General features: G+C 43.2%; 1 protein-coding gene across 1 annotated transcript; it reads left to right on the plus strand.

Moving 5' to 3' along the window:
* Positions 1-3879: 3879 nt before the first annotated feature.
* Positions 3880-19277, plus strand: LOC149288611 (protein O-GlcNAcase-like). The gene is made up of 16 exons (XM_089491344.1): positions 3880-4048; positions 8101-8152; positions 8739-8836; positions 9120-9250; positions 9562-9733; positions 9954-10052; positions 10367-10651; positions 11143-11301; positions 11742-12349; positions 13028-13202; positions 15987-16072; positions 16891-16995; positions 17083-17171; positions 17385-17577; positions 18627-18786; positions 19141-19277. Exons 1-16 carry the CDS (start codon positions 3880-3882, stop codon positions 19275-19277), a joined length of 2718 nt encoding a protein of 905 aa, XP_089347470.1.
* The last annotated feature ends 2245 nt before the right edge of the window (positions 19278-21522 follow it).

The raw sequence follows: 21522 nt of genomic DNA on the forward strand, positions 1-21522 counted from the left end.
CTCTAGGTGGGGTGGGCTCACATATATAGATATATATATGATGTCCCCCACCCCCAAACTAACAGAGGTGACAAGCCACCTCTGCACTTATCACCATGAATACTATGATGTATTTCCTCAGCCGCCGTCCTTACTGCTGAGCGTCCGGATATGACGTCATATTCTATGCTCCAGCTATGAAGATACGCGGCGCCCCGGGAACAGCACGCTATGGAGGCTCTGCCAGCTCAGCGCCGTCCTCTATAGTGTAAACTCATATCGATTATTTTTGTGAATGTGGCTGTCAGGAACCCCCAGCATCTGAACCAGCGATCCTGAGAATGAGGAAGCTCTGATTCGTGTCCCTGTCATGTATATCCTACCAATGCAGACTTTAAAATGCCCCTGTCGCTTTTGGAATTGCGTTCTTGTGAAGTTGCTCGTCCTCTGTAATTACTAACACTGCCCTTCACTCTGTCCGATCTACGAGGCTGGAATAACACATCTCCGGACTCCGGAGTTTACGCAGCGCCTCATACAATACATATATTCAGGGCGTCTGACAAGACGAGGACTGACAGAATAAGACATGTGATTGTAAGGGATATGTGCAAAACAAATACGTTACATAAACACTCCGTAAATAAATAAAGACACTGACAACAAGAAATGGAGAAAACAGGCCGTGGTCTTTTATTTAGCTTACATTGTAACATAAACCAAATACTTCATAACATAAACCTTATAACCATGATACACTCTTGGCCCAAGCCCCAGAGTGCCACCATAACAAATACTTAAAGACCATCCGCCCTAAAGCCAGGACAGTCACAAAATACCACTGGTTTGCTCACAACAAAAAGGGGGGGGCAACCTCAACCCCAATAAAAGCCACGACATAGAATATTATATTATTATTATTTTTTTTTTATATATATAAACATAGGGTGGGAGGGCGGGCGCCTCAGCAGCCATTCCTCCATTGAACACAAAGGGGCGCGGCCAACTAAGCGGCTCGAGCGCATCCAGAACTTTCTAGCCCTACCTAAGCTGGAAACTAGCCTGACCTTAACTTGACCCCTCTATCCCCACAACCACATGCCGCCCAGACTGCTAAATAGAGTCTGGGCTTTCCAAACCGATACATGAGGGGGAGAGAGCCCGGCTCGCAAGCTTATAATCGAGGTGAGAACTTAGTACTTTTACTGGACACACATGTCCCAATCATTTAGCTACATCATCTATGAAGACCTCCTTCAGATTATATCATCCTATATTATCAATAATATCAATAATAAATAATATCAATAATCTTACATACAGAAAACCCACACAACTGGATCTGTTTACTTTGACTGACCTCTAGTGACAGATCAAGGAACTACAGGGTAACTACTTCAGAAATCAATACAGAACATGGGATTTTGGTTAAAAAAGGGCAGCCTGCATTCAAGATTAATGGTTTTTTTTTACAACTGATATTACATGTTCTAGAGGGAGCTTTAAAATGCAAATTTATATTAGCATGTAACTATACTTAATGCTTACTCATATTCATACACTCTTTGATGTTACTTTGGTTAAAGGGACACTCCATCCATCACAAGCATTTTAATAAATACGATAACTATGTGCAAATGTACAATGAATCCCCCATATGCATTGTCAGCCAAACACGTCCCCTTGCACGTGATATACTAACTTACCGCCACTTGCCTCCAGCTCTGGCTTGGCAAACCCTGCAGGGGTCTAACCAGATGCTATATATCAAGCCCACCATAATTCCCTGCTATCAGACAAGAACGGACTTCTAGTGGAGCCCATCACTGTTTGAGGACCTGATATTCGTATGAAACCATAGGGTGTATGCTTTGAGGTCCATCTGTAATGGCTGAATGGTCCCCACGGAGGAGACACTGGTCAGTGGGACTGGGGGACTGAGGGTTAAATGCATCGCGCATGAATGGAACAACGGGGTTCAACATAGATAAATGCAAAGTTATGCAATATGGTAAAAATAAAAATGCAAACTTTACTATAAATGGAATATTCTTGGGGAAAACTTGATGGACTTAGGTCTTTTTTCAACCTTATGTACTATGTAACTGTGATTATCACAAAATAGAGGTGCCTGCTGTCGTTGGACCCTCTGGAGGTTCAGTAACAGAATCTGGAACCTGCAAAGCCCCCCCCCCCCCCGGATATAATCATCACCGTCCCATTACTCACTCTATCCTCAGTGATGTATTTAGTGCAACAGATACGTGACGCTTGTATTTGCGTAAAGTCTATAGTAGAACACAGGGTGCCTTTGTGCAGACTATGGGACCATACAAGGTGTCACTGTGCCCCCCCCCCCCCACGGGTGCAGTGCATGCACCGCTACACGGTTAAGGAGCATTCAGTGTGAAGTATAAAGCTTCGCTTTGTGACGGTTTATCCAGCAGGGTAAACCTCTCCTCTGTCCTGGCTTGGGATGACCATGGTGCGGGGAAGGGTGGCCCAGGTGGGGTTGGTACAGGGAGAACCGTTAATAAAGAGTATTTGATCTGGCGTGTGGGTTTATATCGTCTGCAACGGCAGCGAAGGCATTGAGCGCTGCAGAGCGGAATTTTTGCTCTCAGCTATTTCATGTCTTCCATCAGCCTCGTGCCTGCGCGTGAAGTGCTTCTTTCCGAAGTGGGATTGCTGCGAACGGACTGCCGGGGCTTATCAGCACCGAACACATTCCACATTGTAAATTCACGAGCTGGGCCCACCTTACTGAATGTATCCCCCGCCTGAAACTAACATACACACTAGCACACTCACACACGCTTACACAAATGTATATGAGCAGCGGTACGACCACAGGATTCAAAATCAGCCACCGGGATTATCGAATCATTATTACTATTAATTATTATTTAGATTCCCGCCTCCAGACTGATTCTTTACAAACACCTGAAATGCAAATATCATGCGCGATTCCGGAGACCTCGGCCACAGAAGGCAAGCGTTCCGCAGAGGGCGACTAAAACGGGGTTTACAGGAAAGACCGATGGATCTCAATATATATACGGCTTGGAGGAGAAGAGAAAGAGGATGCGATAGAAACATTTAAATACTTAAAAAGGGATTTAACAGAGTACAGAACGTTTAGTCCAAAGGAGAACGAGCGGTCATAATCTAAAACTAGATGGTCGGAGGCTTAGATGTAATGTAAGGAGATTTTACTTTACTGAAAGAGTGGTAGATAAATGGAACAGCTTCCCAGCAGAGGTGGTAGAGGCTAATCCAGTTACAGAATTTAAACATGTATGCGGTAAGCATATGGCTCCTGAATCTGAGACAAGGCCTGATTGAGGTTTGAGTCTTTACACGGGCAGACTAGACGGGCCGATTGGCTCGGGATTTCCGTCGCCGTCCTGCTTCCGCCCCCACGTGTCCCCGGCGGGGACCGGTTGCCTCTCGGTAGGCTGTAAGCACTGCATAGCGCAGTCATACCAAGTACCCACTAGCCTTAGTCCGGAGAGTAAAACGTTAAGCTAGCACCGCCCTCTGGCGTCACCGCGCATGCGCACTGTGAAGTAAACACAAGGCGACTTTACGGGCGCTCTGCAGTATTTTCCGCTCCTTCCGTGACCGATTCTGCGGGCAGCTGTGGGTGCGCCGGGGACGGTTTAGATCAGTTCCTGTAGGAGGTGACTCGCGGCAGCCTTGTAGGCCTCGTTCAGCTTCCTGTCGGTGGGGCTGTTGTTCTCGGTTCTGCAGCGACCGGTTTCATCCGGTTCCAGGCGCCTGCGCAGTGATCTCCGAGCAGGAAGAGCCCTCCGACAGGCGCTGACAAGGCGCTTCGAGTCGGGCATCCCCAGCACTCCCTGTCATCCGAGTCCGGCTCCCCACAGCCGTGTGGCGAAAATGGTGCAGAAAGAGGGACAGGCAGCGGTCACCATCACCGAGCCCGACACGGAGGCCGGACCCAGCCCACTGGCTCCTGAGATGGGCACCTCGGTACCCGCAGGGGAAGACACGGACACTGAAACCGAGACCGCCTGCGCTAGGAGGTTCCTGTGTGGCGTGGTGGAGGGTATGAGAAGGGGCGCTTGGTTGGATAGGGCGGAGAGGTTGTGATCGTGATTCGCGCCCCGCGCACTGTATCCGCACATATAACATATAGTTACCTCATCCTGGTGGGAAGCCACCCCCTCCCTCCGCACACGGCCTGCTACCGGTTACACGAATCGGCGGAGGGGCTGCCAAAATCCTGCACACACTGGGGGTTATTCGGTAAAGGCAGCAAAGTTCTCCGGCCCAGGCCTACGCTGTGCTGCTCGGTGGGCCGGTTGTAAGGCCCATTTCCACTCTCATGAGGACAGCCACAGAGGGGGCGGCTGGGGACACTACCCCGGGTCAGAGGTAAATGCCCCGCAGACTGCTGGGAGTCCGGGTGTTTAAACGCCCTCTCTAAACTATTCGTTGTGAAGGGCCGGCATAGACAAGTTTCTCCTGCAGGAAGGGCCGAGCTGGCCCTGTATAATGCATAATTTGAACGTGTGTGGAGACTGGAGAAATCACACTGATTATACTATACATTATACAGGGCCAGCCAAGCGCTTTCTATAGCAGAAGCTCAGTGCGGTTGGCTCTTCATGAAGTATAGTCCTGTCAACTCGCCTTTTAGTGAATAAATCCCATTTTGTGCATTGGCATGCCTGGGGTAGAAGTGGTTTACAGCCGACTATCGCCCTCTGGTTACATAACACAGGGTAGGGTCCCAGTTATTGTGTCCTGCCGCACCTTACCCCCCCCCTCGCACATTCATACACTTGCACACTCATACTCGCTACTGTTGTATGCATAAGTGATAACTGTCATATAAATGAACTGCAAGTCCCGCATGAAGTCCTAAATGTGGAGCCCCCTGATTGGAGACGTTCTTCCGTATTTAGTACTTTGCCCCAGGATTGCGCTTTATAAATATGGCCGACTGCGCTAGTGTAACCCGCGAATGTTTTCAACAATGTTATAGCATCACGCGTGTTCTCAATGTTCTGCCCCAGTGTGCGCAATACCGGGCAAAGCCTCACTGCTTCATTCTGCCCCATCATACGTGACCCTCGCGTGTAATGTGTAAGGATTGCTGAGAACCCCACTTGTGTTCTGTTACTATGTGTGATCGGTGGAATCTATATATATATATATATATATAATATACATACATCTATATGATATACGTGATAAGTCGCTGCCGGGTTTATCACTCTAGCCGATATCGTGCTGTCAAGTAAAGGCGATTATATTGCCAACTAGGTTCATTCCGCTGTATATGTGAGACAGGTGTCTAACTCTCATCACAGCCAGCCGTTACTTGGGGCCCTTAAGTGTTTCTGCCACCCCCTGCGTGTAGTTAAACATCTGTTAAGACCCCTTATGTTTGGCGTGCATTGTGTGTCCTCGAGCGCTCGGCCTCGGCCCTTCTAACGTCCTGAGACACAAAATATTCTTTGGGGTGATGGGGGAAGGGTAGTTAGGAAAGTACTATCCAGCATCGCTATGGTAATAACCCCCCATGTTAATTTCGTATGAAAGAAACACTTAAAGGACGTTGGGCGGTATGTTAACTGAATGAATAAGCGAGGATTTATCCCCCCCCTTTCCCAATTCTGTCATTCGATGTTAAAGATCTCCGGATAAACTCCCGTGAGTTATTCACTAAAGCCTTGCTGTGAAAGGCACTTGGGATATTTTGTAACTTTTGCGCAGGTCGGCTCCTGCCAGCGGGGACAAGCGTCGCCCAAACAAAATCACTGCCATTTCTTGAATGTCATGTGACCGGATTAACACTGCGTGTCAGGTCGGGGAATTGGCACAGTTTAGCCTCTTGTTTTAGTGAATAAGTCCCGTTGAGGGAGAGCGGGAATCATTGCAAGCGTCTTTGTTAAATGAAACAAATGGCACTTTGTCTTTCCTCGCATTATCCCATCCGCTGATTAATGAGCCGCCTGCCAGTATGCTCATGTCTTGTACCTTGAAGCACAGCTCTTGCTATGTTTGGGGGGAAATCCTGTAATATCCTGTTAGTGCCGACAGATAACCCCGGGGGCCGACATAACCCTGACACGTCTATCTCTTCTGTGATTTACGTTGCTGTTGGAGATCGGCCCCCATTTCATCTTTACAAGAAGGGGGGAAAGGTAATTGTCATAAAGAGCTTACAATCTAGTGACGGCTTCTTCCGTTTGCAGCGGATACGTTATCCTTTTCTATAAATCTGCAGGATCGGTTTCAGGGATTTGGCAAGAAATGGGGGCAGAGAGCGCTGTTGTGGTTTTGTGTGCACCGGGATACGTCGCTCGTCAGCAAACAATCGTTTCCAGTAAACAAGACGGCGCCCTAAGGGGATTTGTCAGTTAAAGTAAACTTTTCTTGTCTAAGTGTTAGCTTTTTTAAAGCGGCAAGTCCCGTGGAACAAAAAAAACTCCCTTAGCATAAAATCGCCACCGGGTTTTATCGTTTTGTTCCAATAAACTTCCTTTATCCAGAGACCTGGAGGCGGCCATTGCTGTCGGTCATGTGATATTTTAAGTAACTTTCCCGCCTCTGACACCACACTGACCTGATTCTTTATGGCAATGCTAATGAAGTCCCTTCCTCCATAGGCTTTCATTAGTCAGTGTCCAACTGGGTTATTATGACTGAGCCATTCTATTGTTTCCCACAGGCAGTATGATAAGCAGTCAGGGTGTTTGGCTAGAAGATTGGGCTGAAATAACCGAGCGAAAACGTACAAATGACTAATACACGGCGGCCTGAAATAATGATATTATGCGAAAAACAATTTAATAAAACAGCTCAATATTTTTGTAACAGTATTTTGAATTTGATATTGATGATGATAATAAAAAAAAAAAAAGTTGTTGAGAGTTTCCCTTTAAATACAGAAGGGCGGCAGAATATGATAGCGCTGTGTAAATTAATGATATTATAATATCATGCCTCCTGTTTCCGGCCAGGAGAAACACCCGGGGTAAATATTTCTCCTGGACATCTCCTATTAATGCAAATTTTTCCAGAATAACTTTGTGTTTTAGGGTTTCGGCCGGAGAACGAGGGCCGGTCCTGCTATTAATATAATCGCTCCCACGTCGTGCTGTTCAACATAAATAGTGTCCTAAACATATAGGTCCTGCGTTATGTAATGAATTTTTGAAAATCTTTGTAGCCATCCAGCTGGGGGATTCATTCATTCATTCATTAAAAAAAAAAAAAACTCAACCGCAATCGCTGGCATTGTAGGCATCGGCTCGGATGGGGTTTGGTTGTGAATTGTATGTAGAAAAGCTACTCAAAACAATATCCCCATCGGCTTTGTCTGAATACCAAGTGTATATTATCATCTCTTATTTATATAGCACCAACAACGTGCGCTGCGTAAAGCGGTATGGCAAAGCCGAGCTGGTGTTTTAGGTGAAGGACAGTCTAGAGTCCTGTTGTAAACATGCAAAAAGAGCGGAGATCAACCTATTTCTCAGGGAATAAAGTATAACAGCCGTTAGTGGGAAAACCGAAAGCGTATTATTTCGGGCTTGCGGTGCTTTTCCAGCTGGGGGTCCGGCTGGGCTTTCCGTCCACATCTTGTTTGTCTTATGAGCCGGAATGTCCAGCGGGGAGTAAACCCGCAGCATGCGGTTAAAATGTCGTGAGTTGTTTATTTCAAAGATTTCCAGATACCGGATATTGTGACATTCTACTTCTTTACCCTAACTCTTTGTTTCTCTGCCCTTCACCCTCCGAAAATCAGCTCTGGAGATCACCGAATAATGAAATCCGTGAGTCTCCCTTTATAGCATTGGATCGCCCTCGTGTTAACTATCAGTGTGCCCAGCGCCGTACTCGGACATAAGCATTGTACGATGTGGCATGTTCATAAGCCGTCTGATACCGTCTTATTTTTCTTGAGTTGATGGAAGACGGGGCTTGAGGTTTAGCTGGGGCACTATATATATATATTTTTTAAAATAAGTCATTTATATATTTTGACAAAATGGTTGTTTATTGCTAGGGATGAATTAGGTGACCAGTTAAGTTCAGAAATGCTGTAATGATCGTCTTACAGAATAAATGATTTATTTTTAACAGGGTTTTATGGAAGACCTTGGACTATGGAACAAAGAAAAGAGCTTTTTAGAAGGTAAGATGTCTTCAGCTTCCCCTTTTTTTGACATTGGTTTATCAGGGGTTTCTGACCGCTGGGTGTTACTGGTTTACTGGTCACTTGCTGAAGCTGCCAGTCAACAGGGAAGCGCTGCTGGTGAATGTGCACAGAGGGTCTCGTTAGACCCCTGAAACGCACACAAGCCACCCCTGAAGCGTGCTTGCGGCGAGTAAAGCTTTAGTAGCCGAACACATCTCATGCAAGCTTGGGGGTTGGGGACCAGGAAGAAGGGCAATGTGTTTGGGGGGGGGTGCATTTGCACTAGACCACTATCATATGTATATCACTGTTATTTTATCACAGTTGTGATATTCTGCAGTATGAAGGGCAGTTTCTCCTGGAAGAAGTGCTGAGCTGGCCCTGCGTAGCCTCAGTTGGTGAGGAGGAGCTCATTGGGGTCGGCTCTTATCGGGAAGCTCCAACTTTAGTCAATAAACCCCACTGTTTCTGACCCGGCTTATACATGAATGTTTTACCAGACATTTGTTTAAAGAAGCCTTATTAGGCGACATTGAAGTAACTTTGATACCAAAGTATTTCTTTTGGTTTTTTTATACCGTAGGCTTCAGAAGTGGGGTCTGAATACATATCTATATGCTCCAAAAGATGATTACAAGCATAGAATGTTCTGGAGAGAAATGTACTCGGTGGAGGAAGCCGGTAATTATCTTCGCCCGCGCCATGTTGCTCAGCAAATATTCCTGCCTTAGTCTTTCTTGTCACATTAGAGAACGTTCCCTCTATTTAGTTCCGTAGAAGTACAAATCCTGCTAAGTGAACTGCAGTAATTGGAATATATTTTTACATGATTATTATTTTCTGTGATTGAGTCCTACTTTAACATTAACACTTATTTAATAAAATACAACATGTTATAATGTTTGTTAATGTTTTTTTTTGTTTGTTTTAACGTACTGCTTTGCTGCCTTTTTTTTGGCTCCAGATCAGCTCATGACTCTTATATCAGCTGCTCAAGAATATGGGATTGAATTTATTTATGCCATATCACCAGGACTTGACATAACATTTTCCAACCAGAAAGAAATAGCCACATTAAAACGCAAGTTAGATCAGGTATGTTGCGGATTATTTCAGCTGGACCTACGTTCCTTGGCCTCCAAGACTTCAGTAATACCTGATGCTCCTCCTGTTTAACGAAACGCTTTCATTCACGCTGAGGATTAATGGGTAACCGTACAAACATACACGTTACTGGATGATGTTTCATTACTCCATGCCTCCTCGTGCAGAGCAATCCCACCCCGTGCTCCATGGTCCGCTTTCTCTGACGCGGATAACTGGCCCAGAGCCGCCATAACTCGAGGGGGATATTTTTTGTTGATTTGACTGCTGGTTTTTAAACAATTCTTTGTCTGTTTTTGTAGGTTTCCCAGTTTGGTTGCAGGTCGTTTGCTCTCCTGTTTGACGATATTGATCACAACATGTGCCCAGCAGACAAAGAGGTTTTCAGTTCCTTCGCACATGCACAAATCGCGATAACAAATGAAATTTATCAGTATTTGAATGAACCAGAAATGTTCTTGTTCTGTCCTACAGGTAAGGATTTATATCAAGCAGCTACTTGTTAACTTGTATTCTACAGTAAACGTGAGGTATTGTTTATTTCATGCATTGGATTTCTCATATGCTGTGGGGTGGGCAGCAGTTGCCTTCCATGTACAGTGAAAGGATTTCTTAAATGTATTCCTTTCACTGTTGGTGAACACGACCAGCGTTTGTGACAATCATTGCTTATCCTTTAAACTTTGTTTTTCAGAATATTGTGGCACTTTTTGCTACCCAAATGTTGCACAATCCCCATATCTACATACAGTTGGAGAGAAATTGCTACCGGGTATAGAAGTTCTCTGGACGGGTGAGTTCCTTTTGTGTTTTGACTATCTTGTCATGCTGACTATCTTGCTGTTCCATGTCTTGCTTTCTCTGGGGGGCTCAAGAATCTGGTTCGTTATGTTTATTGTGGCGAGAGCTAAGAGTAATAGTGTGATATAACCTGCCTAATACATGTTAAATGACGGGTTAACCTGCTCAACTGAGGTAGTAAGACCTTTGTAGTAAGTGTATGTATGTATATGATAGAGACCCTTAGAAGCAAACTGGATCCTTACGTTGGTGTTCTGTGTGGCGTTTTGGCGAGCTACTTATTACTTATTATGTTTTTCTTTAAAGGGCCAAAGGTTGTTTCCAAAGACATTCCTGTGGAATCTATTGAAGAAGTTTCCAAAATTATCAAAAGGGCTCCATTGATTTGGGACAATATACATGCCAATGATTATGACCAGAAGAGACTCTTTCTTGGACCTTACAAGGGCCGGTCTACTGAGCTCATCCCTCGGCTTCAAGGAGTCTTGACCAACCCAAACTGTGAATTTGAATCTAACTATGTTGCCATCCACACGTTGGCGACATGGTATAAATCCAATATGAACGGCGTGAGAAAAGATGTTGTAATGAGTAAGTTCCCAAAACAATGTAACACGCGTTTATATATGATGACAGAGTCCTGAGACATATTACTTTCTAAAATGATCGATCGCTTTGTAGTGACTTTAGCAACTTTAAGGACGCAGGTAAAATGCAAGGCTTGTGTTTAGCGGCTATTAGGTGTTTTCTATTCTGCGAGCAATTTTAGGGATTTGAAGCAAAATCAAGAGAAAATGTGTATATTCACTAAGTTGGGAATTCGGAGGTCAGTTGAACCTCAGTTGGATATCACTAGATTGTTTTGAATGCCATTAACGTGGGAGGGATGTAATATGTGCATTTCAACTGAACCGCATATAAGGACCTCTTTATACAGGTGCTCCCATGGTTTACATGATTTTCGACATGCCAAGGCAACGGCCGCGCAGCGGCGCTCTTATTTTATAGGAGCAGCATAGTATAATGTTCCGTTTTGGAGATGAAATTTCTGCTTCTATAATTTACTTTTATTTTTTTCTCAGCTGACAGTGAAGACAATGCAGTCTCTATTCAGATAAGGTTAGAGAATGAAGGCAGCGATGAAGATCTTGAAACTGATGTGTTATACAGCCCCCATATGGCTCTGAAAATGGCTTTAACAGACTGGCTGCAAGAATTTGGGGTACCCCTCCAGTATGCAAGTACGTTATTTTCTGCCAATTATTCTGTGCTCACAATGTACCAATGTCATAATATTATGTATGAGCCACTTGCTTAATGTGTCAAAATAACATGGGAATTGATTAATTCTGTCAATACCTTAACTGTATCCCACTTATGTTGGATTACATCACTACTTGTTGTTTAATCAGTGTGTTTGTGTGTGTATATATATATATATATGTGTATATATGTATGTATATATATATATATATGTATTTGTGTGTATATATATATATATATGTGTGTGTGTGTGTATATATATATATATATTCTAATAATAGTTACCGGCACTCATGAGACTTCTATAAATGATTACACGAAAATTCAAATTTTCTGGTCAACGTTTCAGTCTATTTTATTTGTAGACTTTCATAGCATTGTTTAGTTTTTTTCATGCATTTTTTAATTATCTTACTAGGCAGACAAGTGGCTCACAGTGGAGCTAAAGCAAGTGTTGTTGGGATGTTGCCTCTGGTATCTGGACCAACTCTTAACGCTGGAACTATAGTTACAACCGTTTATCAGCAGCCCATAATGAGCCAAGGGGCAGCTCTGGGCATTGAGCCCCCTATGTTGGCGAAGGAGGAAGAGAAAAAGCAGCTTGACGAGGAACCGATGGAGATGGTGGTAGAAAAGATAGAAGATGTGAATAAAAATGTCGGTCAAATCTTAACGGACATTAACGAATCCAAAATGTCGGAGGAGCTGAAACCGATGGACACTGATAAAGAGAACTTAGTGGAAGCCAAATCTTTGGAGTCCTGCATGCAAGAGGACGCGTGTAATGACATCGCACCCATGCAGACCGACGAGCAAATCCGAGATCAGTTTATTCCTGGTCCAAACGAAAAGCCTCTTTATACAGCGGAGGCAGTGACTTTAGATGATTTGCAGCTACTCGCTGATCTGTTCTACTTGCCTTACGAGCACGGACCGAAAGGTCTTCAGATGTTGAAGGAATTTCAGTGGCTCAGAGCTAACAGCAGTGTTGTTAGCGTTAACTGCTCGGGCAAAGATTCAGAAAAAGTAAGCAGGTTTTTATGTTCCCACTGAGCTCTCTTGTTGTAAAATAAGTCAAAGACCAGAATGTGTTCTAGTAATTTCCCAATATTTAAAAAACAAAATTGCACCTCCCCCAACACATTAATCTGGTTTTGGTAGCCGTATAAACTGCTTTGTGTGCCCACTATGTAGGAGGTGAGAGTAGGTTCTCACCCTATTGAGAGTGTGCCTTGACGTGGCGGGTGAGCTTAATTATGCTTTGGCCAATTCATATAACCAAAACCTCTCTTTTATATTATGTTTATATATTTGTTGCCAACTTTATTAGGGTGAGAAGCGCAGGCAGTTTTTTGTTTTTTGTATACATTGTACAGCCAACACACTGTATTTGCAGCATGCTCACACTGTTTGGTAGGCCTCGTATTATACATTTGTATTATTTGAGCCTGAGACTAGCTTAGCGCACCAAAATTTTTTCTTTTCCCAATATTTTCCTGGTTTTTTTTATATTAAAAAAACAAAAACATAACCTTTTTGCGTTTCATTAAATGCTTTATTTTAGGTAAAGTAGTCTTAATTTGCCACCTAAACATCTGTGTTGTTTAAAAAAGCTTTTGTAAGTCATATAAAATATCATAAAAAAAACCAACCTAGAAACGTGTTTTGTGCCAATTGTGCCTAATTTTCTTTTCTGGTTTACAGATTAATGAATGGAGAGAACGTGCAGCTAAATTTGAAGAAATGTGTGACATAGTTATGACCATGTTTACCCGGCTTTCAAACTGTCCCAACAGGACGATACTCTATGATCTGTACCCATATGTGTGGGATATCAAGAGCATCATTTCCATGGTGAAGTCCTTTGTGCAGTGGCTTGGTAGGTGTTTACAATGCAATTAATGGTTCTTTTTTTTTTTCCGTTTTTTTCCTCTTTATTTTTCTTAGTGCCCAAGCTCAAACGCCGGGGTGGAAAAAAAAAAATACAGTTTATGAAAAAAACAAGCTGTGTTAGTTAAAAATAATTTTAAGGACTCTTTTTTTGCAGTCCCAGTCGAGTGCTAAATAAAAACCAAAATTTTTTCCCCCCCTTGGGCTTTTTCAACCTTATTCAGTATGTGATCTTTGTTTAATGTGGTGCTGTGGACTGAACTGAAAGCAATTGGGCCTTGTTCTGTGACCATTTTTGATCCAGAGCAGTGAACCAAAACCGACCTTTCTAGCCCAGCCGCCTGCTGCTTGCTGTGTGGCGATAACACTTATTGCTGTTTTTAACAGAACATTTTGAAGAGCTTCAATTCAAATCGTGGGAAAGTGAGACGATCCACTGCGCATGCGAGCTTTGCGCAAGGCCATTCTGGTGCTGAAAGACTTGTAAAAACATATATACTTATTAGAAAGGGGGGGGGTTGCTTAACCCTTTAATTACCAGATGGAACACAGTGCATTGCAATACACTGTGTACCGTTCTGATAGTAAAAGTGTTAAGTTACTGAAAAACAAACAAACCGGGCAACCACAAGGTGCGTGCCTTCATTACAAGGTGCACCGGTTTGTGTTTGCGTGTTACGGTACAGCTTCACGGCTTTGGGTTACACGTCTGTGCACCAGCATGGCCTGGGTTACGTACGTAACCTCGTTTTATTTTCAGGTTCCAAAGAGGAGCGGTCTGGAAACTTGCTTTCAAAAGTACACAGCAGGCAGCGGTGTTCAGCGCACCAAACATTGTGTTCCATAATACGCACACTTCCCACTTTTTTGTGTTGGTTACCTTCATGTGGTTGTATTAAAAGCCACCAAGAGGGTAAAAAAACAAACCAAACACTTCTTCCATTCCATGAAACCATGTGTTTGTGCATTCTAAAAGCAAAATAATAAAAAGCATATAATATTGGCTCTTACCTCCTATTTTTAGAACTGTAGTTTTGGTTAAACCAGTATGGCTACTTAGTGGCCATATAGTCCCCAACCCCCTTATCTTTGTCATTTTATATGTATAAATGGCTTATACCCTCTTAAGTAATTTTTTTGCACGTGAAATAGGACTGTAAACCAATAATTTACCTTTTTTTGTCCAAAATGATCTGGAGAGTTACAGAACGCCCCATATTGCTTTCAGTACTTATGACAGGCAGTTTGTCCTATTCTCCTGCTTACTAATGACTTATTATGTCTTCCTCATTGTGCACAGATGGGAGAAACCTCCGCACAAGTGCCTTCTGCTATTGGACGGACAAAGCAAGATGTGTACTGCTCTCCGCAGGGTTTCTCACACGAGGGCAGTGGATAGGAAGTGCAGATTAATCATGTGAAAGAATTGAAGTCACATTCATACACGGATCACTCAAAGGGACAGCTTAATGTCCCAGATGGAACCGAAGAAGAATGTGTATTAAAGTACTTTTAATATGTATTCTTTAAAGGATTAAAAACACTTACCTTAGGAAGAAACTGCTGCTCGGCACTTCCTGCTCTGACAATCCTGTCCACGGATTGGCTGTCTTAAAGCAGCCGGCTCCAGATCTTCCGGGCAGTAAGTTCGGCCGAAAATCTACGCATCAGAAGTTTTGTCAGCCTTTCATGTATTCTCTTCCCTGCCGGCAGAGATATTTGCTGATAAGAGTTTCCAGCAATGTTTCTAGAGCGTAGTATGTATAACTTGTCTTGCATCTAGTGGACATCCATGTGCGTGTCCGGACCGCGTGTATTTTACACTGAACAGCCATGCTTTGATGAGACCACGTTATGAAATGCGTCAACACAGTAAGGGGGCCACGTGTTCTTTGGCCACCAAAATCCAGTTTCATAGCTGCTTGTGCGTTTCTGAACTACTCCTACCAAGTTTGGAGCTGGACACCCCTGACTTTGTGTTAAGGGCGTAAATTATGTTGACATTAAGTTACCCAGCCCAACCTTCAAGTTACATGATACTTGCATTGGTGACATATGTGGGACTTCACAAACAGAAGTTCAACGGTTTTCGTGCTTTCTTGTTGACCGTGTCGTAATTTCTTTATTGGTTGGTGAGACAGCGGCGCGTGTCGGTACATCTACCTAGGAGTATGATATGAGGGTCATTTTGGAACATTGTCCATATATGGCCGTTGGGCATTTTTTAACTATTATTAATAATCCATTGTTGTTCTTAAAACCCGGAGTTTTATGCTGTAGCAATTGAGCGGACTTTCAAATGAAATATTGATCAGGGACCGATGTGGATACAGCCTGGACTAATCCCGGGTTAACCTTAGTGGACACCCATGGTGGTGACTCTCAGGTTTTTACCCAGTGTGCAACTTTAAGATAAAAGTGGTCCGCGCTGCGTGAATACGGCTCATTTTTGGCTCCTGGAGCTGGATCTATAAAATCTAGACGATGGCCATGTCAAGGAACGCTTGTTTGTTTCCAATATGGTTTTATATCGTCCGACGAAATGAAACGTGTATAAATGTGACTTCGAAATTCTTCAATCGCTTTAAAAGGGGCTTTAATTATATTTTCCCAGGCTTATAAAGGTTTTTGCGTCCAGGGGTACACTTCCTTTGGTAGAAGGTACAGAATTTGAGTTTAGAGAGCCTTTTCCACGTTTAATAAAGTTTGTTGGAAATGTAGACTCTCAAACGCCCTTCTTGTAACGTTCTCCGCTTGGATCTGATCTCAACAGGGTGTCGTAGTCAATCTTCAGCACAGTTCTTAAGTGGAGACCAAGAACCCTGGGCCTTTAGAGGAGGTCTAGCAGGAGAGTTCCAGGTATCAATATGAATTCCAAATTGAATGACTTTATTTGTGTACTTTATTTTCCGCCAACATTTCCATACATCTGAGGTCTGGAAGGCTTGGTCTGCTGAAGGCTTTGACTGTAAAGACTTTTTTATGAAATCACTTATATTAACTAAACCTCCTGTTTTTCAGGTGGAGGAGGAGATGCTGTTCCCAAGCGCCCGCGTAGCGCTGCGAATTGAGTTGCATTTCACATTATATTCCTTTGCAGGTTGCGCAGCGTTTTTTTCCCCCTTCGCTGGCGAGCGCGCGGCATGCGCAGGCTTGGCTGCAAATTGAAGCTCCATGACCAAAGAAAACACTGCTGGAAGTTAAAGCAAAAAAAATGGTGATAGAAAGTTAAGAGCATGAAAGCCTACAGAAGACAAAACTGTCCGTATGGCTGACATCACTCTTGTGTAAAGTGCTATTTGCTCATGGATTTTCAGGCGCTGCACTTTTTTCCCCCTTCACAGGTGCCGCAGGTTTGCGCGGCATGTTGCCTTATATTGCTTTCCAAGTTGGACACGTCTCCTTTTTGTCTACAGTAAACCCTCTTCAGACCAAACCTTCATGTGTTAACGTTGTTTCGAGTGCCGACCTGCAATGGTGACTGGTAAAAGATTAACCAGAAGCAGAGAACCAAAGCCTTTTAGAGTTGCTGCGTAGCCGCTATAGTCGCAATACGTTTCGTATTGGCAAAATCTCAGCAGCGGCATTTTTTCCTTTATTATTTTATTGACATTGTTCATCGCACTTCGTTTAGATTTCTCTTCCTGATTGCATATTCTTCCCCCTTTTTTTCACAGCGTTTGCTTCCGATTGAGGGAGCAAATGACCTCTTTTTTCAGCCACCGCCTCTTACGCCTACATCCAAAGTCTACACAATTCGACCTTATTATCCCAAAGATGAGGTGAGTATGGGCAACGTTAGATTACTTCTGTCTCGGTTAAGGGAAAGTTCAGCAGATACTGACAGCTGTCCTGTAATTCTTTTTAAGGCCTCTGTGTACAAGATCTGTAGAGAAATGTATGATGATGCGATGGACGACCTACCATTTGAAAGCCAACCTGACCTAATAGGAGACAAGTAAGAGTTCCGATCGCCTTATTTACCAGAACAAATAGCTATATATGCAAAATACCCAATTATGATTTGATTTATACTTTTTATGGTATTGCATTATGCACTAAATCATGGTTCGAAATATTTCAATATTCAATGAGCGTTGAATATATATATATATATATATATATATATATATATATATATAATGAAAATATTTCTCTTCCGCATCTTTAGGTTGGTTGGCGGACTTCTCTCTCATAGCCTCGACTACTGTTTTGTTCTTGAAGATGAGGATGGAATCTGTGGCTATGCCGTGGGCACTGTGGATGTTGCACCTTATCTTAAGAAATGCAAAAATACCTGGATTCCTTTCATGCAGGAGAAATATACCAAACCAAAAAGTGACAAAGAACTCTCTGCGGCCGAGGTAAGATACGAAACGGTATCCGTTGTGCTGGATTGGCTTTGTTTCCCGTAGTTATGTAAGCAATATTTATTACGAACGTATATTGCACCAGGTGTAGTCAGTGTAGGTCTAAAATGACATATTATATGGGTTTGCGTATTCCTCAGTCCTTTTAGGCTCCAGTACGGCACTTCCATTTACCTACTTTAGCATTGGAAGGGACCGTTTCGGTGGAGGCTTTTCATCTGCTGCCTCTAGGCCACCCGGATATGACATCATATGTTAGCTTTGCATTCTCAGCCCGTGTCAGTACTGCAAGGGTGCCGCATTACAGAAGTCTGTGCCAGGAGCAGCCCAGACCTCACATTTACGCAGCACAGTCAGGGGAGGTCCTCCGATCTCCCAAACCGACCCCTGGCAGCCGTCGCCTCGTTCGCCAGCCAAGTCTAATTCTTTAGGGTTTGTCCAACCCTGTCGGTGTAGATTCAGGTTGTCGGATGCAACTCTGATTCAGCAGCCAACTTCAAATCGTGAGCGAGCACGGGCTTCTGCAGACTTACTGCTGGCCAACGCAAGTATTAGCATAATGCTCATGTATTCCTACGAGACATATAGGATTGTACTGTGTGAGCCATGAAAAGAAAAGGAGCATTCACATTCAGGGATTCACGTTTGGTAAAGATGATTATTTTGCCAACTGAATTTCAATTGACGGCAAGCTCTTGAGACTGCTGATATTTCTTCTTAAGGCTTATCTTCACTCCCATACTTAATATTTGCCAGACATTCACCCCTGGCTGCAGAATCGCTTCGTCGATTTTGGTTTTTGCTGTCTTAACACATTTTTGTAGAATTTCTCCACTTTCAGTGAAATAAACTGGCATGACTGGTATTTCATGGCACGATGTTCTGTGACGATGCTGATGATTTTGTGCCGGTGTGAGTTTATTGCTCGGGATCTTCGCGACCAGATGTTAATTGAGACGTTTGACTAGTTTGGTTAGAATAACAGAATGCTTCGGTGTGCGCGACGTGATGAGTGCTGATTCCAAAATTTTTTGTTTCATTAGAAAATTATGCTGAGTTTTCACGAAGAGCAGGAAATCTTGCCAGATACATTCCTTGCCAGCTTCCCATCGCTAATAAAAGTGGACATTCACAAAAAAGTAACCGATCCTAGCGTGGCCAAAGGGATGATGGCGTGTCTCCTGTCTTCTCTAAAAGCCAACGGTAAGGGGGGGCTTGGATGAAGAAACATACGACGTCTTCTAAACATTGTGTGATTTGTGACCTATGTTTCTTGAGTCAAAGAAATGATTTCCTCAGATATAAGTGTTTTCCATGTTGTATGACCTGGAGGAAGCTTTAATGGATCCAGTAATGGAAAGCAAGAATGAAAAGGGAAGAATTATGATGTAGGATTCAGAACCGATGAGCAGCAGGACATGACAAACTATATTTAATGCATGCCGCTTTGATGTTGTTTTTTATCAGTTCCTTCCTATTTTTCAAACGTCCTTAAATTCCAGCTATTGGGTGCTGCTTGCGTATGAAAAACTGACGTATTGTGCGATTTTCTTGCAGGTTCTCGAGGTGCGTTCTGCGAAGCCAGGCCCGACGACAAGAGAATCCTGGATTTTTACAGCAAATTGGGCTGCTTTGAAATTGCCAAAATGGAAGGCTTTCCAAAAGATATAATTATCCTTGGAAGGAGCCTTTGAAGCTTTCTTACGTGAAAATATTTTCTAGAAGATTGCTAGCTGGTTAAACTGGTTATGGTTTTTTTTTTGTAATCATGACTGTAGATTTTACCTCCAGGTTGTTTGGTTTTTTTTTTTTGTTTTTTTTTTGGGTAAAAACTACCCCTATGAATATTATGTCTTCAATATAATGCTGAAAAAAACCAACCAGCGAGGGTATTAAGGCAAATGCTTATATGAGATGCTACCGGTTACTTGCATGAGCTGCACCCTCGGAAGAACGTGTGCTCCGGGTACCATATAGAAGGAAACGTACCTGAGCGTTTTATGTATAGTTGAGTTAAACATTTGACATTTCATAGCTTTTCATACATTAATCCCTTTACAGAAGAAAGGGACGGCGGCAGAGCCATGCTTTGCCCACCCCTTTGGTCGGTAAAGAATTATGTAGTCAAAGCAGACTGTTAAGGAACATACAGAACGGCTTCTGTACAGGAAAAAGGTTAAAAAAAAAAAAAGAAAAGTTTGCTTTGCTTCCGTTTTAGGCTTTTCTTTTTTCCCCAGAATTAGGGAGGTTTTATAGGTTGTGGAGAATATAAGGAAAGTCACAGAATTGGCACTTCTTTAAGGTCTGCGAGGGGGTTTGAGAGTCCGGCGGCTAGCGGGTTAGAACGAGGCTAGCGATGGCGCAAGAAGCCCATCTTTGACAAGAGACAACTTTTCTGTAAATGTTTATGTAGAAAATTGTATGTACAGTCTAAGTGTTTACCATTTTTATGATGTTATTTCTTTATAAAGGTTTTGATTAAGCATGTCGATTATAGATTAATGGTTTGTGCTCTTTTAACCCTTTGAATGGCCGGCAACGGCTACACGACGCGCATGTTGCTGGCCAAGGGTTTCACCTGCCTTTTGTTTCTGTGTTAGGGTTCTTCTCTCTGGAAGTCATGCTTCTGACAGGAGCTCTTTGTTTTCATTTTTTTTTTAGTTCTTATTTTTAGTTCTTAGTTGCATTGTGAACCCCGTGAAGCCTTTGTGTTTTCCTTTTGCATGCGCCAGGAACACATTTTTATAACGACAGGTAAAAAAAAGCAAACTGATGGTACAGATGTATGACGGAGGGGTGCACTTCAGTTTATCACATTATGTGACGTCCTGACCGCAAGACACATAACAATCGGATTTTTGCTTTACATCATCCTAAAATCCCTGGGAAGAAAAGCACAAATACAGCAGATTCCAGTAACCCCCCCCCCCCCTTCCCTTTTTTATTCCGAGGTAAAGAATTTCATTTTGAGGCTCTTTGATCGGGAAGCCTCATTGATTGCTCCTCTCTTGCTTATGGTGAAATAGGGAGATCCTAAAGACTGCCGGCCGCCAAGCTTACGCTCAGTTTGGCAAAAAGCTGATTTTTTTCTTTCTTTCTAACAGTTAAGATTTAGAAGATACATAATCCTGTTTCTCACCATAATATGATTTAAGCAACTTGCAGAATTGCTGTTTACAAAACAGGTGCTAACGGCTCCAACGGATAGAAAGACAACTATCGCTATAGAGCTTTTAGAAGTACATCGGCTTGATTTTGAAGTCTAGAAGTGAAGTATTGTGCTTTGCTGCGGCACCCTGCACTTTGCATGCAGTAACTGTGTACTTATATGCAAAAGAAATATATATATATATTTTTTTCCCCCTATCTCCAGACTACATCAGACATATGAGGCCATGGTGGGATCCCATAATCTAGTAGCCAATGATTAGATTTAGCAAGTCAGGTGGCGAGTGTACGTTCTCATTATGATTCTGCTTAGAAACCATCTCCCCTAATAATTTCTCTAAAAAGGGGCTACACGGCCCTCCAGTCTCTCTCTCGTACTACAACTCACATCGCCTCCGGTGCATCATCCCAAGCAGTGACACCTGCATGCCGCACCATATATAATGCCGCAGGTCCGAGTACCTTTGTGCATGCGAATAAGGGCTCCAGGTGATCAGTCATCATTCCCACTGCTTGTGATAGGTTGTCTTACGCGGACTGCAAAGAGTTAACCATTGACTAGCACCCGTCTAGATATCCTTGAAAGTTCCTTTTAAATCTGGGTGAAAAGGGTACTGCTTTTGAAAGTTTACATTTTTGCTGCAATGATTTTTTTTCCCCTGCCGTCTCGTGAGTCGCCGCAGCGCTGGGGTATTTCTGTACCGAGTTTGTTACCCGAGGTTTTTCAAATCCGTCTCCCCTTTAACCGTTTATATCGCACTTATTGTGAGC

Source organism: Sceloporus occidentalis, unplaced genomic scaffold (assembly GCF_023333645.1).
Source record: "Sceloporus occidentalis isolate IW3139 unplaced genomic scaffold, rSceOcc1.0.p SCAF_50, whole genome shotgun sequence".
NCBI classification, from domain to species: domain Eukaryota; kingdom Metazoa; phylum Chordata; class Lepidosauria; order Squamata; family Phrynosomatidae; genus Sceloporus; species Sceloporus occidentalis.